Source organism: Dipodomys merriami, unplaced genomic scaffold (assembly GCF_024711535.1).
Source record: "Dipodomys merriami isolate MVZ:Mamm:240054 unplaced genomic scaffold, mDipMer1.0.p SCAF_64, whole genome shotgun sequence".
NCBI lineage: Eukaryota > Metazoa > Chordata > Mammalia > Rodentia > Heteromyidae > Dipodomys > Dipodomys merriami.
Window position 1 is genome coordinate 3,995,458 of NW_027206224.1, and position 27,900 is coordinate 4,023,357.

The window sequence follows — 27,900 nt, forward strand, 5'->3', positions numbered from 1 at the left end:
TATTTATTTTAGACACAGAAAAGATACATCATTGCTTATTCAGCTTCCAGGAGTCCAGGAACAAGAAAAGCTGTTGGGTTCTGACACTGATGTAGGCAGGGAGTCCTGAAAACAGGCTGTTTCTTAAGAGTCTCATTTGAAAGGCTATCTACTACAGTGTAACAGACAGGTATTTTTGCCTGGAAAGCAGTAGACCATAAAGGTGGGCAGAGCTGCTTGTAAACAAGGTCCAGGATGCTTCACACAGGATGCTACAGAACCTCTGGGTTCAGCTCTGTACTGGAAGAAGGGCTATTTCTTCAGAAAAGAATACTGAAGCTCTCCTTCCTCACCACCCCTTTGCTTAAGAAAGGGATTACAGAATTAATTATCTTAGCCCTTCATTAGAGGAATTGAAGTGAGGGAGGAAGATGGATGTGGGGGGGCATCTACTGCTTAGGAAGGGGTGGAGGGAAGCCAGACACCCTGCTCCCTGCTGGGGGCAGATGCTGGCTGGGGGCGTTCTAAAGATGCTCAGCCACCACCATCGGCAGGCAGGCCAGGTCCTCAGGGATCACCCCTGATCCCTATGTGGTTTTGGATGTTGATTGCTGGAGTTCAGAGGTCAAATCTGAACCTTTCCAGAACCAGGCTGGCCTTGTAAATCCTGTAGCGAGACCCGGCAGCAAGGTTGAGACACTGGTCCTCTGGTGGTGCCAAGGTGGATTTTTTGTTTTTGTTGGGCCTGGGGCTTGAACTCAGAGCCTGGACACTGACACAGTGCTCAAGGCTAGCACTTTACCACTTTGAGCCACAGCACCACTTCTGGTTTTCTGTTGATTAACTGGAGATAAGAGTCTCATAGATGTTCCTTCCCAGGCTGGCTTTGAACTGTGATCCTCAGATCTCAGCCTCCTGAGTAGCTAGGATGACAGGCACCCGGGTGGCTATCAAGTTGGTTTTGATGAAGCTGTTGACCCCTGTATTTCGACTGAGTTCACATCTATGAGCTGCCACCCAGCCATTCGTGCTCAGGCTGTCTGGCTTGGGGAGGCGTTGATGGAGTGACAGGCCCTTATTTGGCATGGGCACTCCTGGGCAGCACTGTGGCCAGGCTACCCAGACAGAGATGGTGGTTTTACCTTCTTTGAAGCCATCAGTCCTGGGGCACACCCCTGTACACCCAGGGCCTGCTCCAGCCTCTCTAGCTCGGGGTGGGTTGCTGAGATCATCCCCTAGCACCTCCACACTGAGGGTGTTGAGTTGGGGTGGGTTGTGAGGGACCTCCACATCATGCCTGAGCCCCCAGACCTGTGCTCTGCCCCCCGGAAGTGGCAGAGTGGAGTGCAAAGAGTGTCTCTTCTGCCCTAGAGGTGAAAGACAGGCACAGCACACGGCAGAGGACAAAGTGTGGGGCAAGGGCAAAGGACAAAGGGCTGGCCAAGAAGTGTCTGGAGGAGACAGAGAACTGGGGTGTAGTCCCCCTAGTGAAGCCTGCGAAACGAAGAAAAAACTGGGTTTTCAGCTTCGATGCTCCCCTTCTTCTCCCATGGATGGAGTCACAGCCACCAGGCTGGGAACAGGAGGTGGGGCCTGCTTCATCTGAATGGATTTGAACCCTCGGCAGGTAGTTTTGTGGGTGGGTGGCCTAGGTGCACACACAACCACACGTGGGGGGCTGGTCAGGGTGTGCCCGTGTAGAATCGTGTGTCTGTGTGTGGCTCATTCACACAGCCCTTTCTGGGCTGGAAGCTGGGGTCCAGCGTGGGGTGGGCCACCCCGGTGAGTTCCTTGGCCCTGGTTCTGATCCTGGCAGCGGCAGCAGGTCCGATGGGGAGCGGGCTCCACACACAACCTCATAAGGTGGCAGTGTGTCCATGGAGACAGCGTAGAGGCCGCCCTGGCCCCGGGTCCTCTGCTCCTGCTGGTGTTGGCTGTGGCTGTGGCCGCTGCCTGAGTCGGGGGCACCATTGAGTGTAGGGCAGGAGTCGGTCAGCGAGTAGGGTGGGGGTGCATCCGTGGGAACATAGAGCTGAGTGGCCCCCGGCCCCACACACTCCTCGTAGCTACAAAAAAAGAGGAGTCCACGCTCTTAGTGGTGTCGCTCTTAGAGTGTCGCTCCCCTCGCCACAGGGATGCGCTGCCCACCCACCATAGGCCTCCTGGGAGCTCCAGGGAGACCCCACTCCCTGGAGGAGGGTACTTGGAGGGTACCTGGGCTCTAGGTTCTGGGCCTGACTCTGCTCCTTGGGGCCCTAAGCAGATCTCTGCACCTGTCCGGGAGGCTATCATGTAGGGCGATGCCCAGCTGTGGGTGGGAGTCATGGGTACAGCTGTCGCTGAGATTCAGGAAGGGGTCTCAGGGCCTCAGGCCCCACTGAGCCATGGGTAGGGGTTAAGAAGCACCGCCGCCTCTGCAGCTGCCCCTGGTGGGGGAGGGGGAGGAGCGGGAGGGGGAGGGGGTGACACTTGTCCAGGTGAAGAAGTGATGATGGGCAGTATACCTGCGAGTGATGGGAGCAGAGGGCTCCCGGGCTCCCTGAGAAAAGTCCCTCACCCTTGAACAGGGCCTAATGGCCCCAAGTGCAAGCTGGACACAGTGACTTCTGTCCCAAAGTGGTAGTTTGAGATGCTTCCAGACCAAGGAGCTGGGACTTGGGTGCTCCACCCCCAGAGCAAGGACCTAGTTTCCAGAAAGCCTCCTGGCCATTCCCCATTCCCCCTGCCCCACCCACAGGAGCAGTTCACATAGCTGCTCCTCCAGGTTCAGGACCACTTCCTTGGCTGGAAACTTGGGTGATTTCCACCCCCCCTCCCCAGCACTGGATTTCTTGGGAAGAAGGTATTGATGATACGGGGGTGTGGCTCAGAGCAAAGCCTGGAGGATCTGAGCACCCTCTGTCTCCCAGGGAGCTCAGCTACCTTGGCCTCTGTGTGTGTGTGTGTGTGTGTGTGTGTGTGTGTGTGTGTGTGTGTGTGTGTGTGTGTGTGTGTGTGTGTGTGTGTCCAGCTAGGTGGCAGGGACCAGGAACCGGGCCTCACAGAGCCCCCCCTAAGCCCTATAAAACTCTATTCCAGGACAGGGCCCACAGGAGCTGCTTCCATCAAAAATTGAGGTGGGTAGGAAGTGGGGCTGGCCGGAGGGTGGGGAGGAGGGGGTGCTGGGAGATGGAGTTCTGGCTGAGAACTTGGTTCATCTCAAATAGAGGGCCAGGCTGGGGGGTTTCATCTTGCTTTGGGCTAACTGGAGACACATCACCTCCTTCACTGCCACCATGAGGCCTGCCAGGCCACAGGGGCTTGTGACACCTGCAGCTGAGGTGGCCTGGTCTTGGGGACGGGGACGGGCTCCTGATGTTGCACACAAGCACGGCAGACTTTTCTCCTGAAGGAGGCATTGAACTGTTCTACCCCTTACCCCCTACCCCGGAGGCCCACGATGCTGCCGTGGGATCACCCTCCAAACTGCAAGGCTTTCTGATCCTTCTCCAACAGCCGGAAGGAGCTCTGCTTGCCTCTGTTGGTGGGTTCTGGTGACACCCACTAAATCTCATCCAGCTTCAGGAGGACCTGCTTTGTCAGGAGAGCTGACATGCTCACTGAGGCCTTTCAATCTTTGCGGGGGCAGGGAGGGGAGAGTGTTGGGGGGGGTAGGGACTGCTGCTATTCCCAAGAGGTGCTTTGGTGTCCAGAGCCCTGCCCCTCACAGCCCCGCCCCTCACAGCCCCCTTACCCTGGGGGAGAGTCTGGGTACAGCTCTCTGAGCACCGTGGCATCCACATCCCCATCTGAACTGATGTCCAAGGGTGGGGGCCAGTCTTCGGCAGGGCTGCAGGTATAGTGCATCCTTCGGCTGGAGCGGCTGTGCGTATGTCCAGTATGTCCGTCTGACACTGCAGGGAACAGAGCAGCAGCCACAGGGGCCTCAGTCCAGGGCTGAGTGTCTCTCCTCCTGGGTCTATCTGAGACCACCAGGACTCTGATGTCCCCAGCTGGCCACCCCCTTTGCATGCATAGCTGTCTATGTCCCTAGCCAAGTCCCCAGAGTTGGAGCACCTTTGTTGTGCTGGGGGTAGGGTGTGGGTGATAGGGCGGAAGCAGGGATGGCCCTGGCTTAGGGGCTCCCCTGGTGGAGGGCAGTCTGTTCAGGGACAGCCCTGTACTGAGGGGTGGAGCTGGGGGCTGGGGAGAAGAGACAGGCTTGAAGAAAGGGCCGGCTTCCTGGAGGAGGTGCTGCTGGAGTTGAGTCCATGGAGGATTGGCTGGGGAAGAAGGGAGGGAGGGAACAGGACACTGGAGTCAGAGAAGGAGAGGAGAAAGAAAAAAAATGAAGATGTGGGAGAACCTTAGGAGCCTTAAGCTGTGCCATTAGCTCTGGAAGTGAAAGTCAGGGAGATGCTGGTTAGGGCAGAGCCTCTGGAGTCTCTAGGATCAAGTTTCCCCATTGCTGCTCCAACCACACACCATTCCCATTGGGTATACTGGGGGACAGGCGGCTGCTGGTGACTCCATGTACTACTCTTTCTTATGTTGTTGGTGAGTACACACACACACACACACACACACACACACACACACACACCAGCATACATCAGCACACTAACGGCTCTGAAAAGTGCACCAACTAAGAAATATAGGGAACTGCCAGGTGCTGCTGGCTTCACGCCTGTAATCCTAGCAACTCAGAAGGCTGAGATCTGAGGATCACGGTTCAAAGCCAGCTTGGGCAGCAAAGTCTGTGAGACTCTTATCTCCAATAAACTACCAGAAAATCAGAAGTGGCACTGTGGCTCAGGCAGTAAGAGTGCTAGACTTGAGCTGAAGAGCTGAGGGACAGCACCCAGGCCCAGAGTTCAAGCCCCACAACTGACTAAAAAGAAAACAAACAAACATAGGGAACTGTGCTTATCCAGCATCTGACCACACAATATTATTTTTCTTTCTCTCTTTCTTTTCTTCCTGGTGCTTGAATTCAGGGCTTTGTGCTCTTGATTCTGCTCTACTACTTGAGCCACACCTCTATTTCTGGCTTTTAGATGGTTCATTGGTACCCAGGCTAGCTTTTGAACCACTACCCTGAGATCTCAAACTCCTGCATAGCTGAAATTACAGGTATAACCTCTGCTGCCTGGTCTTCTAAGCAACTCTACCTCCCGGTTTATGATAGATAGGTATTCCTGAGACCTCCCCAACTCCTCAATAGTTTAGATGCGACTCCTCCCCTTTGGGGTGGAGCTTGGCATTGAGCCCATTCTATAGGCTAAGAAGCTAGGGCTCAGTGTCACATGCCAAGTAAAGTTTTCAGGTGGAATTCCTGCAGCCTGTACAACTCCAGAGACTTCCTGTCTCCTTAGTCTCCTTTTCTCCCCCTCTTGGGAGTGGAAAAATCCAGACACGAAGCCTCATCTGCAGATCTAATTCTAGTGTTATATATGGTGACATGGAGAAAACTCTCAAAGGAAAGCATTCCAAACATGCACGTTATTTGTGGGTGGCTCTGCTTGGACAGCATGGCTCATGCCCCTTATTTACTCCTTTATATTGTCCTGGCTTACAAGATAAACGAACCCTATCACATATGCTGAGTGGCGCTCATTAGGAGCCACCCTAGGAGGCCCAGGATGAGGACTTCATACAATGAGATGATACACAAGAGGTCCAGGAGCCAGTGGACACCTCACCATTTGCATCACCGCCAGGCCTCTGGTTGTCCACTAGCTCCAATGGCCGAAAGATGGCTCCTGCCTAACCACTGAGCTCCATGGAAGCGGAGAGCCTTTCTCAGGCCTGCTGATCATCAGGGTACTCTAGGGGAGGGAAAGGAGGCCCCCTGGTGGTCAGGTCAATCTATTTAAGTGACCCTTGACTCCTTCCTTTCCCCAGCCTCCTCCTGCACTGGAGGGCTCCCTGGGGCTCCTATCATCTGCAGCATGCACCCTCCTCGGACTGACTCTCAGCGGCGCTTTCTTCTCCATATCTGGAAGATGGCTCGGCTTCTGGACCCCAGCACCCCCAGTGAAGGCTGTGTGGGGAGGAGCCTGGTTTTCTCCAGCCTGTGAAATTGTCTGACTTCCTTCCTGCTGCTTTTAGACAATGGGTCTCTGCTGGGAATGAGAGAGAATTGGGAGGCCATATACTGCTAAAAAATGCATTTGGGGGACATGTAAACATGCCTGGGACTGATCCCCAGACTCGCTTAATGATGTCTCAAAACCAAGAGACTCTGACGTCAGTCATCTCACACGTACGTAGCAGGCTCTCAGGGGTGGATTTATTCACTGCGCATTCATGCCATCGTTCATGTACTCACTCATCTGTGTTCTTACCTGTTTGCTCCTCTCACTGGACCTCTAACTTCCTGTCTGTCTCTCTGTTCTCCACTCACCCCAGTAATCCTACCCACTTAACCATCCATCCATCCAAAAATCCATCTATCCCTCTGTCCATCCATCCATCTATCCATCTGTCTGCCATCCATCCACTTAATCATCCATCCATCCCTCTGTCCATCCATCCAACCATTATCCACCCAGCCATCCATTTGACTGTTCATTCATCCCTCTGTCCATCATCCATTCATCCATCCATTCATTCCTCCAACTATCCATCCATTCTTCTGTCTCTCATCCATCCCTTCCTTTTCTCCTTCTTCCTTCCTTTCTTCCCTCCCTCCCTCCCTCCCACTCTCCCTCCTTCCCTCCAGGTACCAGTTGGGACAGCATTGGTGCAGCCTGGACCAATAGCTTGGGTGTACAACTCAGCAGTAAGCTACACTCTTCCTTTGGCCTTAGCCTCTTTCTGTGTCCCTCTCTTGGTGGACCACAGGAACTGCATTACCTTGAAGGACATTGTGGTGGGCATCTGTGAGCTCTTCCGGAACCATAGACCTCTAGGACGTCTTTCCTCACACCTCCTTCCCTCCCCGCTCTACCTACATCCGGGGCTGCCACCTCCTTGATGCCTCCTGGGTCTAGAGAGTGTATGGTGGGAGTCTGGGGCTCAGCTCACCGTAGCCGGGCTCGTATTCCCGGTGTCGACGCCGGCGGTGGCGGTGATGGTGGTGGCGGCGCCGATGGTGGTGGTGGTGGTGGCGCTGGAGCCGGGCCTGCCTGTCCCTACGGATGCTGCCCACGATGATGGTGATGCAGGAGAGGGTAATGACCACACCGATGACAGCACTGGCCACGAGCACCGGGGACACGAGCAGATGGCTGTGCTCCGAGCTGTCTGAGAACGTGGGGTAGAAATAGCTGGTGTGGTTGTATCGTGCTACTGTGGACACAGAGAGAGGGAGAGAAAGACAGGACACTGAGCTGGGCCTGCCTCGTTTCTTCCTCCTCCCCGCCCTCCCCTCACTGATCGTGAATACATGGAGGACGGCCTGGAGCCTGGCCCATGGGTTCTATCCTGGCTGTACCTGCAGGGTCCAGGAGAACAGGCCCCGCTCCTTGCATCGGGTGCTTTTGGAAGTGTGAGCGGACTGGCCTTCCTCTCCCCTGAAGCCTCTGCCCGAGGGGCCCAGCTACCTCACAGACAGGAGGAGGGAGAATAGAGAAGATCATGGGGTTGGCCAAGGTCACACAACACTTTAATGGCAGAGCTGTAGCCTGAAGACTCTTCACATTAGACAAGGACTCAACTTCACCAAGACATCAGGTTGAAAGGTCAACATGATTTTACCAAGGTGTTGGGAAGGGGCAAAAGGTTCACAGAGGGGCAAGAGTATAAGGACCAATCCTGTGGGCTACACAAATGACCTAGATATGTTAGAGGGTTAGGACCCCATCTCAACAAACCAGCCTGGCTGAGTGCTCTCTGTCTGTGTTCCCAGCTACATGGGAGGCATAGGGAAGAAGATCATGATCGGAGGGTGGCTAGGCAAAGACACAAAGTCCATTTGAACAGCAACCTGAAGGAACAAGGAACTGTGGTACAAGCAGTAGAGCACTTGCCTACTAAGTGCAAGGCTCTGAGTTCAAACCCTGGTACCACTGAAAAACAAACACAGCAAAGTTAATAGTCTCAGCCATCTCACCATAGTAATGCAAAGCTAATGGAGAGAAGTGGTCCTTGTTGATCTTACCCCAGTATACACCGTGGCAAACCATGTGCTTTCTTCAAACGGCATCTCTTACCATTTCTGAACATCTGCCTCTTTACTTGTGCATTGTGTCATATTATGGTTTTTTGTTTTTTGTTTTTGCAAGGCTCTCTGCCCACCTCACTAGATTTTTAGCTCTTTGCCCTGACTTGCTCAACCCTGGGCAAGTGCTAGGCTAAATAATAAGTGTTTATTAAATGTGTGTTGCATGACTGGATTCCAGTGGACTGGGTTGGCTCTGTGGTTGTTTTACTGTTAGGCAGGAATACGGTATCTGGTCTCTCTCTCTCTCTCTCTCTCTCTCTCTCTCTCTCTCTCTCTCTCTCTCTCTCTCTCTCTCTCTCTCTCTCTCTCTCTCTGGCTATGACAGCTTGAGTTTTGTTTTGTTTTATTTTGGGTCCGGTCGTGGGCCTGAACTCTGAGCCTGGGCGCTGCCCCTCAGCTCTTCAGCTCAAGGCTAGCACTCTACCACTTGAGCCACAGTGCCATTTCCGGCTTTTTTTTTCTTATGGGTGCTGAGGAATTGAACCCAGGACCTCATGCATGCAAGGCAAGTGCTCTACCACTGAGCCACCTTCCCAGCCCTGACAGCTTGAGTTTTGGATGAAGTACCAGCTTCTCATTTTTATTTCATTGGCTGTCAGCTACTGTAAGCAAGAGTGTTTTCCATTTTTAAGATTCAGATGAAAGGTAAGCTTCCCCTCCATCTCTTTGTTCTAGGGGAGAGAATCAGCTTTGTTTGACCTCAATTTAGGGACAATCTAGTCCTCGGCTAGTGAATCTATAGTGTATCTACCACCATTTCCTATCTGTGCTAGCAGCAGACATTACTAATCAACCACGATCCTCTTTCCTGTTTGGCCCAGAAGGCAGCTTTAACATCCTTTCTAACAGGGCACTCCACGCAGTGACTTTACCTGCTTGAAGCTGGCCCTGAAATGGAGCCTTTGGCCACATTCATCCAGTGTGACACAATCTACCATGCTGTTGCTACTGAGACATGCTCAGAGCCAAGGGCAGGAATCAGAGTGTGTGTGGCCCATGCTACTGAGAGCAATGGGCCGGGTCCAGATACTGTGCTGTCACTGGGGCTCCAGACTGCCTTTCTTATGGCCCCAGATGCTGAAGTGTTTTATGGATATAGTGGCCACTCACACCCTGGTCAAAAGATTTGTGCTACTGGAGATCCATTATCAGTAGATGATGACTGCAAACCTAGGTGTGTGTGTGTGTGTGTGTGTGTGTGAGAGAGAGAGAGAGAGAGAGAGAGAGTTGCATGTCTGCTCTTTGTAGCATGCCAGCCTGTGGGGTCACCTTGAGCATGAGGTGGGAGATGAGAGCCTTGCTCTTCCAGCCTAGATTGCAGGTTCATTGCTTCTTGGTAAGAAGTGGCATCGGTGCCTGTAGTTGCAGACAGGTAGTGGTGGCCTTCACCCGCATTGCTCCTAGGAAGTTAACCTTCTGATCACCACAATGGGTAGAAGGAGGCACTGGTTTACATGAGGAGGGAAACACTTCCAGTTTCCAAACTCAGGCTCCATTTTCTCAGCAAGATAAATATGACTGCCGAGAAATAACTTGATGACAGTCCCCTTTTCCTACTGCCAAGACAGAGGAGATTTGTCCTTATACAGGACTTCCTTGCTAAACAGCTTCTCCAAAACCACCCCTGGTTCAGTGGAAACTTCACCATGTCTGCTTTCCTCTGATAAGTCGCACCCAACAGCATATGGTAGCAAGAGGTCCAGTCTCCAGAGTCCTGTGCTTGGCACAGATGCACTTATTCTATGTCATTTAATCCTTGGATTGCCTGGGATGGGATCCCCAGGTAACAGGTAAGGAAGGAGCCTCATAGAAGCACTTGGTGTGCTCAGCTCACCCCATGTCTACACTCAGATGCTAGCTGTGGATGCTAGACAATGGGCTCTGGGAGTTCAAGGTGTTTGGATCCGTGCAAGTACACTTCCAGACCACACTTTGCATCTTTTGGTAGGCAGTTAGAGCTAGCCATGACCTGGGGGCTTATTCAAGATGGACAAGCTGACCATTGCTAGGGAGCTGGAATACCAGCTCCTCCTAGCTTATGGCAGATCTGGGATTTGAACTCAAGGCTCATCTGATAATTCATACGGCTGTACAGCACAGTGCGTGTGGTGAAGTTCTGGTTTGGACAAGATTTATATGCTAGAAGCCTGAATCCCAATGTAACAGTATTAAGAAGTGATGGATCTTTTATGAGGTGAGCTCTAATGGAAGGTAACTGGGTCCTGGAAACACTAATTACCTGGAAGGGATTAGTGCAGGACTCAGAGTGAATTAGGTCTCATGGGGATGGATTGGTTCCTAAAGAGTTGGTTGCCACAGAAGAGCAAATGTAGCCCCTCCCCAGACTCTTGATCCCTCCTTTGCCATGTAACTCCCCCAAGACGCTCTTGCTATGCAATGCCATACGCCAAGGCTGGTATTATCCTCCTGTGCCTTTGAAGCAGGCCTTTTGTGCATAAACGAGCAAGCTTCAAGAATTTTGTTATAGTAACATAAAGACAACTGGGAAAGAGTGCAGGGTAGGGAGTTCTATTTCTGGTTCTGCTCCTCACTCAACTTGCTGACCTTGGACATGTCTTTGCTCTCCCTGGACTCACCTGAAAAAGGGGCTTTTGTTCGTGAACCGTTCTCACTCCAGGATGGTGGATGGTTCTGGGATGGGTGGGGGCAGGGGTGGAAACCCCGAAGAGAGGCCAGGGGACTGAGGTCAGCGCTGGCCTCAACCTAGGGAACATAGGGGAAAGTCAGGGCAGGGAAATGGAGGCAGCCTCTTGCTAGCCAGGCCTTGCTGAGTGCAGTGTGAAGATGGCTTCCTGAGCACTGGGTCTGGGTGCAGAGCAGTTTCTCTGCAGCCCCAAGCTATGATTATACGGGGAAGGTGCAGAGACCCCGGGGTGCTGAGTCGACATCTTTTGACTGTCATCTTGCCCACTCTCCCAGAGATGCTGAGGACAGGGAGAAGGGGGAGGGCCAGGGACTCAGATCTGATGGATGGCTCCTGTCACAAAAATTCCAAAAACATTTATCACAGGTCCACTTTCCCGGCGAGCCTGGGCTCGGCAGGGTGGCTCTGTCTCTACTGCAGAAGCTGGCAGGGTGGGGCCATGCAGGCAGGGGAGAGAACGTGACTCAGACACCATCTTCCCCTCAGCCATCCATGGGGTGGATGTCACCAGGAGACTGATGGGAGGAGGCCAGAGGGCTGGGTGGGCCAGGAGTGGTTCAGAGAGGAGGACCTGGAAAGGCTGGGTCTGAAGGATGAATTCACAGAACAAGATCAGAGGGGGGAGGGTGGGGAGGAGCAGGGACAGACACACCGGGCAGAGAGGCCTCAGAAGAATTCAGGAAAGGGGGGCACACTGCGGGATGTCACCTTGAAGGAAGCTGTATGTTTGGATCACAGGGCAAGGACGAGGTGTTTTCTTAGTGTTTAGATTTCTTCCTGATGTGAGAATGCATCACCAGAGGACATCAACCCATGTCATTCAAAGCCCATTTGTGATGTTAGGTGTGGAACAGACTATGGTGGAAAGGAGGCATGGAATGCAAAGTCACTCACTATTGTTCAACCCACCACGAATGCACTCAGCTAACCCACCCATCCATTCAACCAATCACCCATCATCCATTAGCCATCCATCCATCCACTTACCCAGACACCCACCCACCATCCATTCATCTATCCAACAATGCACCCATCTGTCCAAATACACACCATCCATTAATTTATCTGCCCACTGTCCATCCATCTATCTACCCACTCCTCATCCATCCATTCATTTATCCACCCATCCTACTATCATTCCTCAATTCAGATATGGGCCATCCAGCCAGCTATTCATGCACTACCTAACATACATACATTCACCCATCATCTATCCATCCAACAAACCATCCACCCATCATCCATCCATCCATCCATCCAACCATCCACCCATCTATTACTTGCTGATACTCCCTAAATGCTTACTCCATGCACATAAATAGAAACACAACGATTAATCCAATTGAGATAATTCTCTACAATTGAAAATCAAGAGGTTCACATGGGTGCCCTGGGGAGGGAGGGAGGGAGAGGGGGAGAGAAGGAGAGAGAGAGAGAGAGAGAGAGAGAGAGAGAGAGAGAGAGAGAGAGAGAGAGCGCCATCATAGGGTTTTCTGGTTCCAGTTCAGCAGAGCAATTCTGCTTCCAATGGTTTTTTACATGTCATAGTTAGCAGGAGATCATTCCACTGCCATATAGAAAGTTTCCAACTACTGTGTTAAAATAGAACTGGAAAAAGTTACGTGACCATCCACAGGTCCTTCATAATTCTAAAGAAATAAGACATCATCAAGAAATCTAAAGAAACAGACCTCTAAAGAAACAAGACATCATTCATCTACATCCTGCCACACCACTCAAATAAACTCAGTACAATTAACTTGTGCATCCCTCTGATGTCCACATCCCTTGGCTTTACCACCTCCATCCTTATTCACTAAGATTTTATCTCTGGTGTGATTAAAAACTTGTGTATTGGTTGTAAAAACTCATGCATTGGAATAGCTTCACATGCTGCTTTCCCTCATTCTGCAGGGGGAGTGGTGAGTCAGTCTGCTGACATTGCAGAAACCATCAGTGATGAAATTAGACACAGAGCTCATACCAAATTCACGTACTTTTCCTTCATCCCTCTCTCCTCCCTCCACTCCCACCTGCCATTCTCCCCCTTCTTTCTTTTGTGGTAACAGAAACAGAGTTTGAACTCATGGCCTTGAGCTTGCTAAGCAGGCACACGTACCAACTGAGTAGTAGATTACCACTTGCTGTCGGTTATTTTTCAGATATAGTCTTATGCTTTTTTTTTTTTTGTGCCGGTCATGGGGCTTGAACTCTGGGCCTGGGTGCTGTTCCTCAGCTCTTCAGCTCAAGGCTAGCGCTCTACCACTTGAACACAGCACCACTGCTGATTTTTTCTGCTTATGTGGTGCTGAGGAATTGAACCTAGGGCCTCATGCATGCAAGGCAAGCGCTCTACCACTGAGCCACCTTCCCAGCCCCTAGCCTTATGCTTTTTACCCGGACTACTATAGACTATGATCTTCCTATCTGTGCTTCCTGCATAAGCTGGGACTACAGGCATGAGCTACCATACTTAGCCCTTGAATTCTTAGAATCACCATTGGCTTGACCTCTTTTATATGCTCTTCTCCTTGATCACCTCCAAGAGTTGCCTCTTGGGTCATCTTCACGAAGAACTCAGGGTTCTGTGACACCAGTCTGTGTGATGAAGAGGAGGGGTCATGGGAGGAGAAGCAGTTGCTGGGGATGGGAAAAGTGTTGTCTGGCCCCATCGATAGGTCAGAAGGGTCTTAGCTCCTACCCCAGCTTGCATTAGAAGCCTCAAAGTCATGGTGCAGAAAACTGACCATTAACTCTAATGTGAACTTTCCAGGAAGCTCCTGAATAATTGATGTGGAAAATGTTAAAATTCCTGAGTGCTGCAAACGATCCTTGGCTATTCCTCCTGAGGGACTGGGTGAGGGCCATGCTGTCCACGTGCTGTCCATGTACACAGGTCTCAGTCTCCAGAACAAGCTGTTCCAGCTGAGAACTGTGTTCTCTGGCCACCATGGCTGGGGCAATGTCCCTAGTGTTGTTTTCCAGTGGTTCTGTGCTTCAGAACCCACACCAAGGGGACCAATGTAAGAAGCAGCAACATTTTTTTTGTCTGAGATTGGGACTCCATGTTAACTATTTCCCCAAAGAACTCCTTTCTCTGTATAGACCATGAGAATCATACCATTGATCTTCTTTGCTTTGGCCCCAGGATGCTTAGAAATGGCAAATAAACCAGTCTTTCCTCGACAATTTGGTGTTAGCATCATCCAACATAGACAACTCGCAGAGTAGCTGTGTGAATGAAATCTGAAGGATTGAACCTGACTCAAACTCCTACATTAGGGGTTTGTGCAGATTGCCATGACATTATTTGCTGTTGGAGTTGCATGACTGTTCCAAAGGATGCCCCTGAAGGTGGTAAATGCTTAGTGCCTGGCTCAGAGACATTGGCTAGGATCACTAACATTTGTGTATCTAAGTTTCCTCATCTCAACAATAGAGGAGTAGTCTCGCAGAGTGTTTCTGTGGGTTAAGTGAGATAGTTTATATAAGTTACACAGGCACTCCATAAACTTAATTCTAAAATCTGGATAAAGCTATTAAATCACCATCACAGTTCAAGCAAACAAATCAACAATAAAAATCAAAGCCCCATCTGTATTTAAGATTCTTGACCTTCAATTCCTTAAGCAGGATTCCAAAGGTTCTCACTAAAAAAAAAAAAAAAAATGGTGCCAGGTGCCAGTGGCTCACAGCTGTAATTCTAGGTATTCAGGAGGCTGAGATCTGAGGATCACAGTTCAAAACCAGTCTGGGCAGGAAAATCCATGAGATTCATCTCTAATAAACTACTACAAAACCGGAAGAGGTGCTGTGGCTCAAGTGGTAGAGTGCTTGCCTAGAGCTGAAGAGCTGAGGACAGCGCCCAGGCCCAGAGTTCAAACACCACAACTGGAAAAAAAAAAAGGCTAAGTTGGACTACATTGAAATGAAGAACTTTGGTGAGAGTTTGGATGAGACATGGGAGCAGGTGGTGTAGGCAAGTGGGGAGCTGCTGGACTGCCCAGAGACTGAGTTGTGAGCAGGGTCAAGGCCATAGCTAGAGAGAGCGGAATGCTTTTGAAAGACGAATTTCCAGATACACTGAGATTTGGCAATCTGGAGAATGTGGAGGTGTTTGTTGATGTAGGTGCTTGGAACTGGCTAATAGATCCAGAGACACAAACAAGGCCTTCTTTCCACTACCATGGAGGCGTCCACCTCTTTATTTTCTCTCTAATAGGTTTGTTCTTTGCTGGATTCCTTTGCAGTTAGAGAGATGCAAATCTTAGAAGCAGCTGGCAGGAAATGTGCACTATTTGCCCAACTCCTCTGTGTGTGTGTGTGTGTGTGTGTGTGTGCCCATACAGTGGCTTCATCGCAGAGGGTTCCTCAGGGGTCTCACACTTATTCGGCTTTCTTGCTCAAACGGGACTCTATCATTTGAGCCATGTCTCCAGCCTTGATTTTTTTTTGCTAGTTCATTGGAGACAGAGTCTTGTGGACTTTTCTGGCTGGTCTGGTTTCAAACCACAGTTCTCAGGATCTGAGGATCTGAGCCTCCTGAGTAACTAGGATTACAGTCATGAGCCTCTTATGCCTGACTCAAAATGTCCCTGATGACCACATACACTATCAGTGCCTGTTTAGGACCTCTATTGCAGTTTTACTGTCATGTGCAGCCATACATGCAGTTGAAGTATCAAATTCTTGGTGACAGGATTAAACTGAAGTGCCAGCCCTCCTTCAGTCTGTGTGGTATGCTTCTGCATTCTCCTCTGTACCAAAGCCAGTGTCAGAGGGAAATGACAGCTGGGAGCTGATGGTTCGTGCCTATAATTCTAGCTATTCAGAAGCTGAGATCTGACCGTTGAGATTTAAAGTAGCCTGGGCAGGAAACAGAGCTGTGGCTCAAGTGGTAGAGCACTAGCCTTGAGCAGAAAAGCTCAGGGACAGTGGCCAGGCCCTGAGTTCAAGCCCCAGGACTGGCACACGCACGCACGCATGCACACACACACACACACACACACACACACACACACACACACACACACAGAGCGCAAGCATTTCTTCATCAGATGAAAACTTTCGTCTGTCTCATGCTTATACTATTTAAGCCACTGTTTTTAGGCTTGATATAATTGATATCTTAAATGAAGGCAAAGAACACACTACAGGTTTCTCAATATACACATTCAGCTATAAATGACACTGTCTGGGCAGTTGAGTCCTGTTGTTTCAGATAATTAGATTTTCTGCTTGGTAGATGTGCCAGTGGATTAGTATAGCAGATACCACTGACCATCCCACTCGCTCACAAGAATAATAGGCCAGGCACTGGTGGCTCACACCTGTAATCCTAACTACTCAGGAGACTGAGATCTGGAAGAAAAAGTTCATGAAACTTCTTGCTCTCACTCCCCAAGTCTGCACAGATAGCTTACACAGGGAGCAAGCAGGTAACCATAGGATCCAGCCTGCGATACTTTGTTTGATGAATGTTTCCTAAAGGCCCATGTGTTAGGCTCCTAACCTAGAACACATTGGGAGGTGGTGGAACCTTTAATAGGTGGAGCCTTGGGGTAGCGCTTTAGGTCATGGTGGGGGGGGGTTGTCCTTGAAGGGTATATTGAGACTCAAGCAGCTTCTTCTCTTTCAGTTCATGGCTGCCATGAATAGGTCTTTCTCCACCAGGCTTCCTACCATGATGTTCTACCTTGCCATAGGCCCACAGAGGGAGAGGCTAAAGCTTCTGAAACAGCGAGCTGAGACTTAAACTTTTCCTCCAGATAAGCTGATTCTCCAGGTCTTTTGTCACAGTCCCCATCCTCTCTGTTTTCTTCTCCTAATCATGAAAGACTTGGGTAATTCTGAGTTGTGTAGAGAGACAGTGGCCATGGGGGCAGTGTTTCAAGTCTCTGGAGTATGTTTGCAGAGCTGGGTTAGACAACTCCCTGTGGCCTGTGAAATCCGAGCACTCAACCAGAGGGTGGTATTACTGTTTCCAAGTTGTAAGTGGGGCAATTGGGATTTCTACTAGCAGCTTGTTCCAGATCACGCAGCTGGCAGGTGTCTGTGCCAGGCATTGCATACCACATCACACCAACGCTGAGGGAGCCTCAGGGCACCCAGGGGCTCTGCCAGGCGGCAGTACCCACTTGTCTGTGAGCAGCCATCATGAGCTCAAGCAGACAGAGGCTCTTCCTGACTTCTCTGAGAATCACAGGATGTCACCTTCCCCTTCTCTGTTTCAATCTGCTACAGGTTCCATCTCCCCCGGGACCTCAATCTCCTCCTCCCCCATCTGTCCCCAGAGGCCAGAGGAAGGGAAGCCACCCTCCCCTCCTCCCCACCTCATAGGGAGCTCCATGGAGCTGTTGTCTGTTGGGTGACGAGACAACGTTGTGAAGCATCTGTTTTTGGAGCCCGGGTCTCCAGGGAGTCCCGGGCTGTCCTTCCCAGCAGGGGCCAGATGGAGATGGCTCCCTGCCTTCAGTTTCCCCCCCCCAAGAAACCAGGCAGCCTTCTTCTGAAGGCTGGAAAACGGCTCACAGACCTTGCAAGCCGAGCACCCTCTTTCTTCTTGCAGTAGCTTGGCCCCAAAGCCCTCTGGCTTTCCTGAATCAAGGCCTTCCTCTGCCTCCTTCCTCTGCCCCAGTCTTCCCCTCTGCCCCATGTGGGGACAATATGAAGGATGCTGGGGTTTTCTTTATGATGGACAGGGATGAGCTGAAATGTCTGGAGGAGAGATGCAGCTGGGGCTTGGCCGGTGCGGGACCAGCCTGTCTTGACTCATGATGTCTGCCCAAATCCTGAGAGGCCGGTGGGTGATTCCACTCCCCGCATTGTCCACAGGAAATGACAGATCTGCTTCCGGTAATGGGTGGTGGCCCCACTTTCCCTACCACTCTCCCATGGCTCCTAATGCTGTGACTCATTCACTTTCCAGATCTTGTGAGCTCTGGCTCCTAGCAGTGAGGTCTTGTGTGGGGAACTTTGGGGGGCTGCTTTTTCCTGCAGGGGACTTGTCTGGCTGCTCTTCTAAACTGGCAAGGGTTAGGGCTGTGGAAACCCCAAATGGAATGCCCACGAGGCACCTGCTTTACCTACGTTCCTCATCCAGGCAACATTTCCCGAGTACCCACTAGGTGCCATGTACCAAGCAGGGCCTGGGGCTCCCCGGGAACAGGATGGGCATGGTCCCCGCTTCCTGGAAGCGTATCCCCTCATCAGACACCTGGCTCTCCTCCAGCCATTCCCACAACCCCTTCCCCAGGCTGGGCTGCAGGTGGGCTGGAGAGGTAGATGGATGAGGAAGAGACTTACAGGGGCAAGGGCGTTTGAAGGTCATATAATCCTTAGAGCAGAACAGTGGAGCCAGCTGCCCACAGGCACAGCTCTGACTTCTCCCGGGGAAGGCCCCTCCACTCACCTGCAGAGACGCACACAAGCAGGTAGGTGATGGGCACCACTGGCTCTGCAGGCTGGGCCTTTAGGTCCTAGGCCTCCAACTATGGGAGCGGGGGAATGAGATGGGGGGAAAGGAAGGAGACCTGGAAGCCTGGGCCCTGGGACTCCTGGACTACAGAGTTCAGAGGTGTGGGTGCAATGTAGCAGAGTGGGTGCTGGGGTCCCAGTGGTGGGCAGAGGGGGTAGGACATCTCTTATGGATGGACCTGGATCCTGAACAAGAGATGCCAGGAGTGTTCATTCCACAGCTGAACACTGCAACCTGAAGGGTAGGGTGGGGGCTAGGTGGTCACACTGATTTTGGTAAGATGATCTCGGACACCTAGCTTCTGTGGCATTGTGCTTATTATGTAACAAATTGAAGAGGAGGGAGGGGGGGTTATAATGCTTGATAGGAAATGTACTCATTACCTTACTCATGTAACTGTCACCCCTCTGCATGGTATCTTTTTTAAAAATTTTTTATTATAAAGATACTATATAGAGGGTTACAGTTACATGAGCAAGGTAATGAGTACACTTCCTATTGACCATTGTTACCCCCTCCATTGTTTTCCCCCTACCATCCCTTCCCTCCCTACCTTCCCCGAGGTTCTTTTTTTTTTTTTAATTGTGATTAAGTGATTACATAATTTCCCGAATTTCACAGTATTGTGGAATAATGATGCTCATTTAAAGTCACAAGTTCATTCTAACTTTCCTGGAGCAAACTGTCTATCACAGTCTATAATATATAATGGTTTATACATATACACCATACATGTGATCAGCAGCATGGGGATATTTAGTAGTGGTTCGACCAGATGAGTGGGAGTTCTTTGTTTCTTAAGTCCTGTTAATTTTGTCATATCACCTAACATTTTGGATTTAGCATCCACTTATCAGGGAGACCATGTACTGTTTGTCTCTTTGCTCTTGGCTTACCTTGCTCAACATGATTCCTTCTAGCTCCATCCATTTCCCTGCAAATGCCATTATTTTGTCATTTCTAATGGTTGCATAATATTCCATTGTGTATAGATACCACAATTTTTGGATCCATTCATCTGTGATGGGGCATCTGGGTTGTTTCCAGATTCTAGCTATTGTGAACAGTGCCTGCATGGTATCTTTACCAAAATATATATATATATATATATATATATATATTGAAGTTGAAGAGGAGGATGCTCAGAGAGATCATGTTGTTTGCCCAGGGTCACACAGCAAAGGACTAGAGTCTAGGTCTGTTTGACTCCAGAACTCACACAGTCAGCCAGCACACCCTTTAGAAGGCACTTAACAAGTTAAGTCACCCACTGAGAAACAAAGATCTGTGGAAGGGAGATGCCTCTTTCCCCTCTCCCCTTCTTCCCACCTGCATTTCCTCCATATACCTGGATAGCTAGGGCAGCCAGGAACTGCCAAATTGCTTCAACATGCATTTGCAATGGAGAAAATATTTTCACGAAGTACAGCTCAGAAGCTGGTCGGTCTTGTGTGTCCCTGGGAGACACGAGGCTGAAAGAGTGGAAGGGTGATGTGTTCTTACTTCTTAGGGAGAGGCACATGGTTCTCAGAAACCATGCTACACTTTGGGGAGGAGGGGTGGCTGGGCAGGATCTGGGATGAGGGGCAAATACAGAGATCACAGGGCAGCAGCATGGCCTGTCCGCCTGGATCTCATGAGACCGCTGGCTTCTCCGATCACGAGATAATACTGTGGACAGAACGTGTCTGTAAGAGTCAGGTCCCCAGGCCCCCATCTTGGTTTCTCTTAGGCACTCTTTTTATTATGCGAGTGCTGGCCATGGGGCTTGAACTCAGGATGTAAGCACTTTTTTTTCACTCAAGACTCAAGCTACTACTTAAGGTTTTTTGTTTGTTTGTTTTTGGTGGTTAATTGGAAAACTTTCCTGACTGAGCTGGCTTTGAACCATGATCCTCAGGTCTTAGCCTCCTGAGTAGCTAGGATTACAGCCCTGAGCCACCAGAGTGCCTGGCTTAGAGGCTTTTTATTTAGATCTATTTTTCTCCACCATGCAGATCCTGTGTTTTGATGGAGCCCATCGGCCAAGCAAACAGCATTGACTAATTGGCTTTTCTACTGAACAAATGAATCAGAGAGGCCTCTCTTTGGGGAGTCTTGCTTGGAAGTCTGATTTCTGAGCGCTAATGTCAACTCAGCCACTTCCTGGCAGGGACTGTGGGCCAAGCAATTTACCTCTCAGAGCCAGGCATCTGGCACAGAAAGCAGGACAAGAGCACACAGTGTGCTTGGGGAGCACGGGTTCTGATAACAAGCCCCTGGCCGGCAGAAGGGAGCTTCAGAGGTGCCCGCTCTGCCCCGCCCCCCCCCCCCCAGTAGGAGGCAGGCACCAGGCCTGAGACCCTTCTCTAGGTGGCTCCTTGCAGCTACCTCAGCCTTCCCTAAGCCAGGGAACCCCTGTGGCTGGCCTGCCATCCATTCTCAGTCTCCATGGAAACAGAGGGGCAATCTCTGACCTGGGATGCAAGGGTAACAGGTGGATCTTACAGGAACCACTGGGGAACTGTGACTTCCCAACCAAGAAGAACCCCAATGCCAGGATTCTTACGTTCTGAAAATACATACAGGCATGTATGTATTGCATGGATGTGCTGGTGTGTGCTGCGTGTGCATATGTACACATGTGTGTCTAGGCATGGGGGACACAGGTGGGCTGAAAATTCACCTCTCCTGTTGCGTCCACAGATCTCTCTCTCTCTCTCTCTCTCTCTCTCTCTCTCTCTCTCTCTCTCTCTCTCTCTCTCTCTCTCTGTGGTTAGTCGTGGGGCTTGAACTCTGGGCCTGGGCGCTGACCCTGAGCTCTTCAGCTCAAGGCCAGTGCTTTACCACTTGAGCCACAGTGGCACTTCTGGTTTTCTAGTGGTTAACTGGAGATAAAAGTCTCACAGACTTTCTGCCTGGCCTGGCTTCGAACCATGATCCACAGATCTCAGCTTCTTGGGTAGCTAGGGTTGGAGGTATGAGCCACTGGCACCTAGCAAGCTCTTCCTTTTCAAGGCAAAATGGATGACATGACATCGCTCTCTTGTTGAAGCCTTCTGTAGCTCCCCAGTACCCTCAGGAAAATGGACCTGGTTTCTTACCCCAACCTCCACCATCCTGAGGTTTTCCCTACTTCTCTAGTAAACTGGCACAGCAGGTGTCTAAGGGATGGATGTCTAGCCAGACACCTGATGCCAGCCGGTGATGGGTGTAGACCATCCACTGTGACTGCAGGGGCTGCCCTCAAGTCCTGCCCTCCCACACCTCCCCTGTCCCTCCCCCCTTTCCTTTCAATGGTCCCAGGATGAAGGCTGAGACTCCGAAAGGCATGTTAACCCAACACTTCCAACGTGCTAGATAAGCCACTGCAATGGGCCCTTTGGGGAGGAGGGAGATCACTCCTGCTTTGCAAATAGGGAATACAGGTGACAACGTGTTCAAGGTCACAGAGAAGAGATGAAGGAAGAGCTGAGTGGGAGGGTCTCTGTTACCCACAATGCCCCTCCATTCCTGCCAGGAACATGCCACCGAGATCTGCTGCCCCTGGTGTTCTGGCTGAACCACTTCCTGGTACAGTGGACCTCTCATACTTCCAGGCCTTGCCCTTAGTATACCATTCCTTCCTCCACCTGGTAAACTCCTATACAGCCATCAACACCCAACTCAAGCGATGGCTTCATGAGAATTACCTTGAGCCATGGAGAGAAGGATCCTACTGAGGATTCTTCCACAACATAAAGCCACTTCCAGACCAGCCCTGGTCCTAAATTATTCTAAATGAGGACTCCTGGCGGGATATAGAGGGAGCTTTCAATAGTACCCAGGAATGTGGGACTGTGGGACTCAGTCAGTCTTGGCCTGATTCTAATATATGAGGATGAGCAGAAGATGCTTGTGAATGATGTTAAGGAGATCCTGTGAAGAGCCAAGCATCTCCCCAGACATCTTATCACCATAGTGACAATGGGACCTACAATACTCCGCTCCTTGCCTCATGCAACATAGTCAGTCTTTTATACATCCTCTGGCTGCCGTCTCCCAGAAGCTCCCCCACCCCCGACCCCAACATCCCCTGATTCATTTACCAAGACCCTGTAACACCTATCCCTGAGGAGACATGAGACCCCTAAAACAGAAGTGGATTTTCAAGTTCAAAGTCCACTTCCTCCTCTCCCTGCCCACTTGAAGATGGATTTCAGCCCACAGGAAAATCATGGCTTGGTGGCCTCTTTGCTTGCAGGGGGAGCTGGGGGAGGGAGGCAGTATGGTTAGACTCCATGAGATAAAGGAGCTGGAGGTAGTTATCCAAGAGGACAAGTCGTCCCCCCACCATGGGACCATAGGCGAGCCAATAAGAAGGCCTGGCACACAGAGACCCAGAGCAGGCTGCCTGGGAATGGGGAGGGCCCACACGGAGGTCGCTGCTCCCAGCTTGCTCTGAGGCTTGTGACTCATCTCTGACTGGATTGTCTGGCTGGGAGTATGAGGGAGGGTGGGCGGCCAGCACTCCAGGTTTGAAGTAGCTGAATGGTGTACTGCAAGTCCTTGTTACCTCCATTCCCCTCCTTTCCTGGCTCCCGGAATACCTCCACTCTGGAGCCCGTGGCAGAGATCAGACCCACAGAATGAGACCTGGGAGATTCCTGCTCCGGTTGGAGAACAACACACAGAAGAGGGGAGGGGAGGGGCTTGGCCGTGTGAAGAGACTCAGTCATGTTCACTCACGTTCACTCACGTACGCAATCCCTGCCTGACTTCTGTCACATGCTGTCAGCTCCCTGGGTCTTCTAATGAAACCCTCATTTTACAGACAGCACCACAGAAGAATGATGGGACCTGGTGAGGTAGTGAGCTTCCTTTCCCAGCTGGGCTTTGGGGACCATTGGAGCAGGATGGCCGGCCACGTGGCAAGCTTTTATCCCTTCTGGAAGGTCTCCTGGGGCTCAGGGTGGAGCCACATAGGTCAAAGGAAGCAGGAAGGCACAGAGGCTGAGCCAGAGATGGAGAGAGAAGCTGAAGGGGTTTCAGGACGTTAGGGGTGGGAGTAGATGACTATGCTTCTAGGTGTCAAAAGTCCCTTATATACCAGGCCTTGACTGCTGGGGCTAGAACAGTCAGGTGAACTTGGACGGTGGCATACAATGTATCATACCATGGCAGTGGGAGAGTTCTTTAAGGAACATTGCAGGGGCAGGTGTGCAGGTGAGGAATGCATTAGGTACACAGAATGACTGTGGAAAACCCTGGTGGGAAGGTAGCAGGTAAGCCAGGCAGAAGCAGCAGACAGGGCAAAGGTCCTGGGCAGCAAAGTGCATGGGTCATACTGAGGGACAGATGGATTAGAGGGGGGGAAAAGTAGTGAGGATGAGTGTGTCTGCTCAGGTGACTGGGACATGGTAGAGATTGAAGTGTAGGCTGTGGGTGTAGAAGGTTCTAGCAGCACCATGCCTGCCATGTAGGACATGCTCAGGGACTATATGCATCTCACAGGGTTTGGCCCCTAGACTATCTTGAAAGGGTTTTATTCACCTTCCCCAGGCAAAGGCTAACCCTGGAGGGCTACAGGTGGAGTCCCAAGCAACGGAAACCTTTCTCTGGTCACAGGGTGCTCTATATTTGAGGCTGAGACCCAGCTGGGGACACCCTCCATTCCTTAGGTACACGGTACCAGGTTTGTGGTGTGGTTCAGTGTAGAATGTAGGGAGCCCAGAGCATAGAAGGGGAAGGACCAGCAAACAGTGGCACGGAGGTGGGCAGGAGGCCTTGAGGTTTGCCAACAGGTGACTGGGTCACCCGCTAGAGGTGTCAGAATGGGGATCTCAGCAGCAGGAGGCCTTCTGTCTCTATGCAACCTCTGGCCCCATGTGTAGTATGCTGGGATGGACAAGGTGGGCCTAGAGGTTACCTTAATTTCCCTGCAGTAGCTCCTTATGGGATCAGCCTTCCGCCCCACCACTATAGCCTGAATAAACTATGAAGCTTGATTTCCTATCCACCAGTCTGTCTGCAATCAAGGAAGCAGGTTTTGACCAGGTGTGGAGAGAAGCCCGGTTTGGGGTTCAGAGAACCCACAGAGACACAGACATTTCTGCCTCAGAGCAATGGAATAGGAGAGGTGATGGCAGCGAAAGAGAGAGAGGCCTAGGTAATTAATGAACAGGAGATTGCCCTTTTAAATCAATTTGACTAAATAAGTTTGTTGTTTGGACAGGGAAAAAAATTACTGGGGGGGGGGTGGAACATGGCCCAAGTGGTAGAGTATGTGTCTATCAAGTACAAGGTCCTGAGTTCAAGTCCCAATACGGCCAGCCTACCCTTCTCCCCCACCAAAGAAAAACAACTGGAAGTGTAAAACTTTTATGGCTCACAGAAAATGAATATACTCTTTTACTCTACTCAGACATAAATGGTTTGAAGATTTCCACGGAAAAATCATCTTGATAATGAATTACATGTCGCCCAAGTTACAATGTGCAAATGACAATTTCACAAACTCATATTCCCATGGGTCACAGAGATATTTAAGTTGAGATAGATGCACTCAATCTTTCTAAGCCTGAGTCTTCCCACAGACACAGTGGGAGCAATTCTAGGATCCTGGGACTCCCATAGCTCCCACCCTATTGCAGGTACATCAGATAGCTGTTGCCAGAAGTTAAAGAGAAAATGTTGCCCAGTGTATGGTCATAATGCAGACAGAGCAGGGCCTACGGGCTGTGTCCCAAATACCAAGTGCGCCACTAGACACATAGTGAATTACTATCTGATGAATTCCTTGGAGAAGATGAGGGGTGGCAATTGAGGGAAGTGTAGGGGAGCAAACCCTACTGGGTGAGTGGGTGAGGGTTATGGGGGAAGGAGGAGAGAGAGGGAGATTTTGTGTAGGTGTGGAGGGCGCAGACATTCTATTTGCTGTACCAGGTCCCCACTTGACAACCAATACAAATGGTTTTAGATTTCCTCTCCTGCTCTTGGCAGCTAGGTGGCCAGGGACTCCATGGGTGTCCTTTGCTTTCTTTCCAGCTATGGGATTCTGTGTACCACCTTGAGCTGGGGTTCTATCTGAGATACCAGCCACAAAGACTAGAGCAGATCCATTCCTGGGGACAAGCTGTGACCTCTAGCCAGCTCCACTTCCTTAGTTCATCACAGAGGGTGGGTAATGACCTAATCGCCTAGATGGACACATCGTATCAGCAAGTTGCCATGGCTGGGCCCTCAGCATGCTGGGCAGCTTCCTAGCCTCGGTGGCTGCTCTCACTGTTGTTTTTCTGTTATCAGTGGCATGGCCAAGCCACCTGACAGCCTGATTGCTCTCCAGGGAAAGCGATCCTCCTTCTACCTCCATGGCACAAAGTGGAGGGAGGTGTGAGAATTGCTTTGTACCCAGTGCACAATACACGGGGGCTGCTTCTGCCTGGGGGCAGCAGCCATCAGTCAAGGACACAGTCAATGAGCACCCCTATTGGTCAAGTACCCTAACCTAGGAGGAGAGGCTGGTATAGGCAAAGAACTCCTAGGAAGTGCCTGAGAATGGGGTGTTCCTGAGGAGAAAATTAGACTTCAATCCTAGGAGAGGATGGGGGAGCTTCGTGCCTTCTGCCCCTCACTTCAGGAAAACTCAGCATCTACCCACAGTGGATACCCCCAAAGTGACACTTGTGCCCAAATGTAGGTGAGGACTGGCTGGGGACCCCAGGAGAATCATGCTGTTCAATCCTCCTGATTCACCTTCCTTGTTTCCGGTGGGGAAACTGAGGCGCAGAGAGATGAAGTGTCTTAACCGCTAACTAGGAAGTCAGTCAAGATTGTTCAAAGTCCCTGAACCTCCTAACAGAACCCTGATAACTACTTCAGAGAGGGAAACAGAGGCATGGTAGGGCCGTCTGGATGTCGGAGGTGATAGTACAAGGGACATCCTTTCGGCAGATGCCAATGCGCCAGCGTGGATTGAAACCAAGGACCACTTGGAACCCGCTTCTCACACCTGTCATTTGTGACCACCGGCTCTGCTCCCAGCATGGGGCCTGGCTACCTATGCTGGCACTGGATGGTGGGCAGCCTTAGGTCGCCACTGTACACTGTCCTCAGGATCACACAGCTGGAAGGAGAGAGAGGAAGAGCCGTGTGGGGCCGGGAGGACCCTGTCCACTTTGGCCAGGCGTCTGGGAGCCACCGCAGTGCTGCCAGCCGGCGCAGCCCTGTGGGACTCAGCCTCAAGTCCTTAGAGTGCACAAGAAAGTCTCTCCAAAGGGGGAGAAGGCCAGGGGGGAAATTCCCTCCCTCTCTCCTTGGTACTGAGGCAGGACAGCGGGGCAGGGCTATGGCCCCGGGTGACCCCTCTGTCAACGGCTCAAACTTCCTGGCTCAAGGGGATGGGAGGAAGGTCCAAGTTTAAAATTCACAAAACCCCAGTCTCCTTTCTCTCCCACCTCGGTCAAGAGTGCGCTCTAGTTTGACTCAGTTGTGTGGATTGCTCAGGCGTCCCCCAAACCCGACAGCACAGCCCCCCCAACCCCCGCAGCGGGTCCATGCTGGTCATCCAGGTGACCCTCCCTTCCCTGCGGCCCGGGCGTGGTCAGGGGTCAGCCTGAGTGCCGGCTAGGGGGGCCTGACCTGGGGTGCGGAGGTCTGCAGCATTCTTGGGGGTCCCTCTACACACCAAGCGTTGGCCCACTCAGCGCGCTCCCGGCGGAGACCCCCCTCCACGCCCTCCCCAGCGCGACCCCGGAGGGGACCCCCCTCCACGCCCTCCCCAGGACGCCAAGGCAGGGACCTCCTCCATGATCTCCCCAGCGCGCCCAGGCGGGGACCCCCTCCACGCCCTCCCCAGCGCGCCCAGGCGGGGACCCCCTCCACGCCCTCCCCAGCGCGCCCCCGGCAGGGACCCCTCCGCCCGCTCCCCAGCGCCGCCCCCTTACTCGGCTTGGCTGCCGCGCTCCGCCCCGTGCGCTGCAATGCTGGCTCCAGCTTCGGCTCCAGCTCCGGTTCCCGCTCCGGCTCCGGCTCCCGCTCCCGCTCCGGGTCCCGCTCGGATGCCACGGCGCTGGGGCTCCGCTCGCGCGGGCGTCGCGGGGGGCGCGAGGGGCGGGGCGGGGCGGGCCGGCGAGGCGGGGCCCGGCGGAGCCCAGCTGGCCTGTCACCCGCGATCCTGGCCGGGGAGGCCACGGCGGCTTCCCGGGACCCAGCCTCGGCCCTGCCCTGCCCTGCCGCAGCCCCGCCCGGGCGCCCGCGTCCCTGCGCCTCCGCTTACGCCACCGTCACCCGCTCTCGGGGAGGGGAGGCCCGGGGGGAGGGAGGCAGTGGCGGGGGCTCCGGGGCCTCAGCACCGCTGCGCCGTGGCCCAGGTCATTCCTGCGGGGCGGGGGACGCGGGGGACGCGGGGGCGGGGGGCGGGGGGCGGGGGGCGGGCCGAGCCGCGCCCCTCTGCGCACCGACACCCACACAGCGGCAGGCAGGCGGGGCAGGGCGGCGAGAGATGCCCGTGAGGCCGGCCCTCCAGCCGGACAGACACACGGACACGTGCGGAGAAAGGTGGAGCAACCACGTGTTATGGAAGGACTGACAGACTGGTCGGACAGAGGCGAGGCTGGCCTTTGGGGCTGGCACAGGGTGACAGAGTGGCCATTGGCCATTGCTGCCATCCGCTGC

General features: G+C 52.1%; 1 protein-coding gene across 1 annotated transcript; it reads right to left on the bottom strand.

Annotated features, from left to right (window-relative positions):
* LOC138815346 (protein BEAN1-like) lies at nt 1–27,884 on the bottom strand. The gene is made up of 5 exons (XM_070004679.1): nt 27,816–27,884; nt 27,171–27,486; nt 6,988–7,251; nt 3,713–3,872; nt 1–2,045 (listed from the first exon to the last, which is right to left on the bottom strand). The coding sequence occupies exons 1-5, from the start codon at nt 27,882–27,884 to the stop codon at nt 1,706–1,708; spliced, it is 1,149 nt and encodes a 382-aa protein (XP_069860780.1). The 3' UTR covers nt 1–1,705.
* Nucleotides 27,885–27,900: the final 16 nt, after the last annotated feature.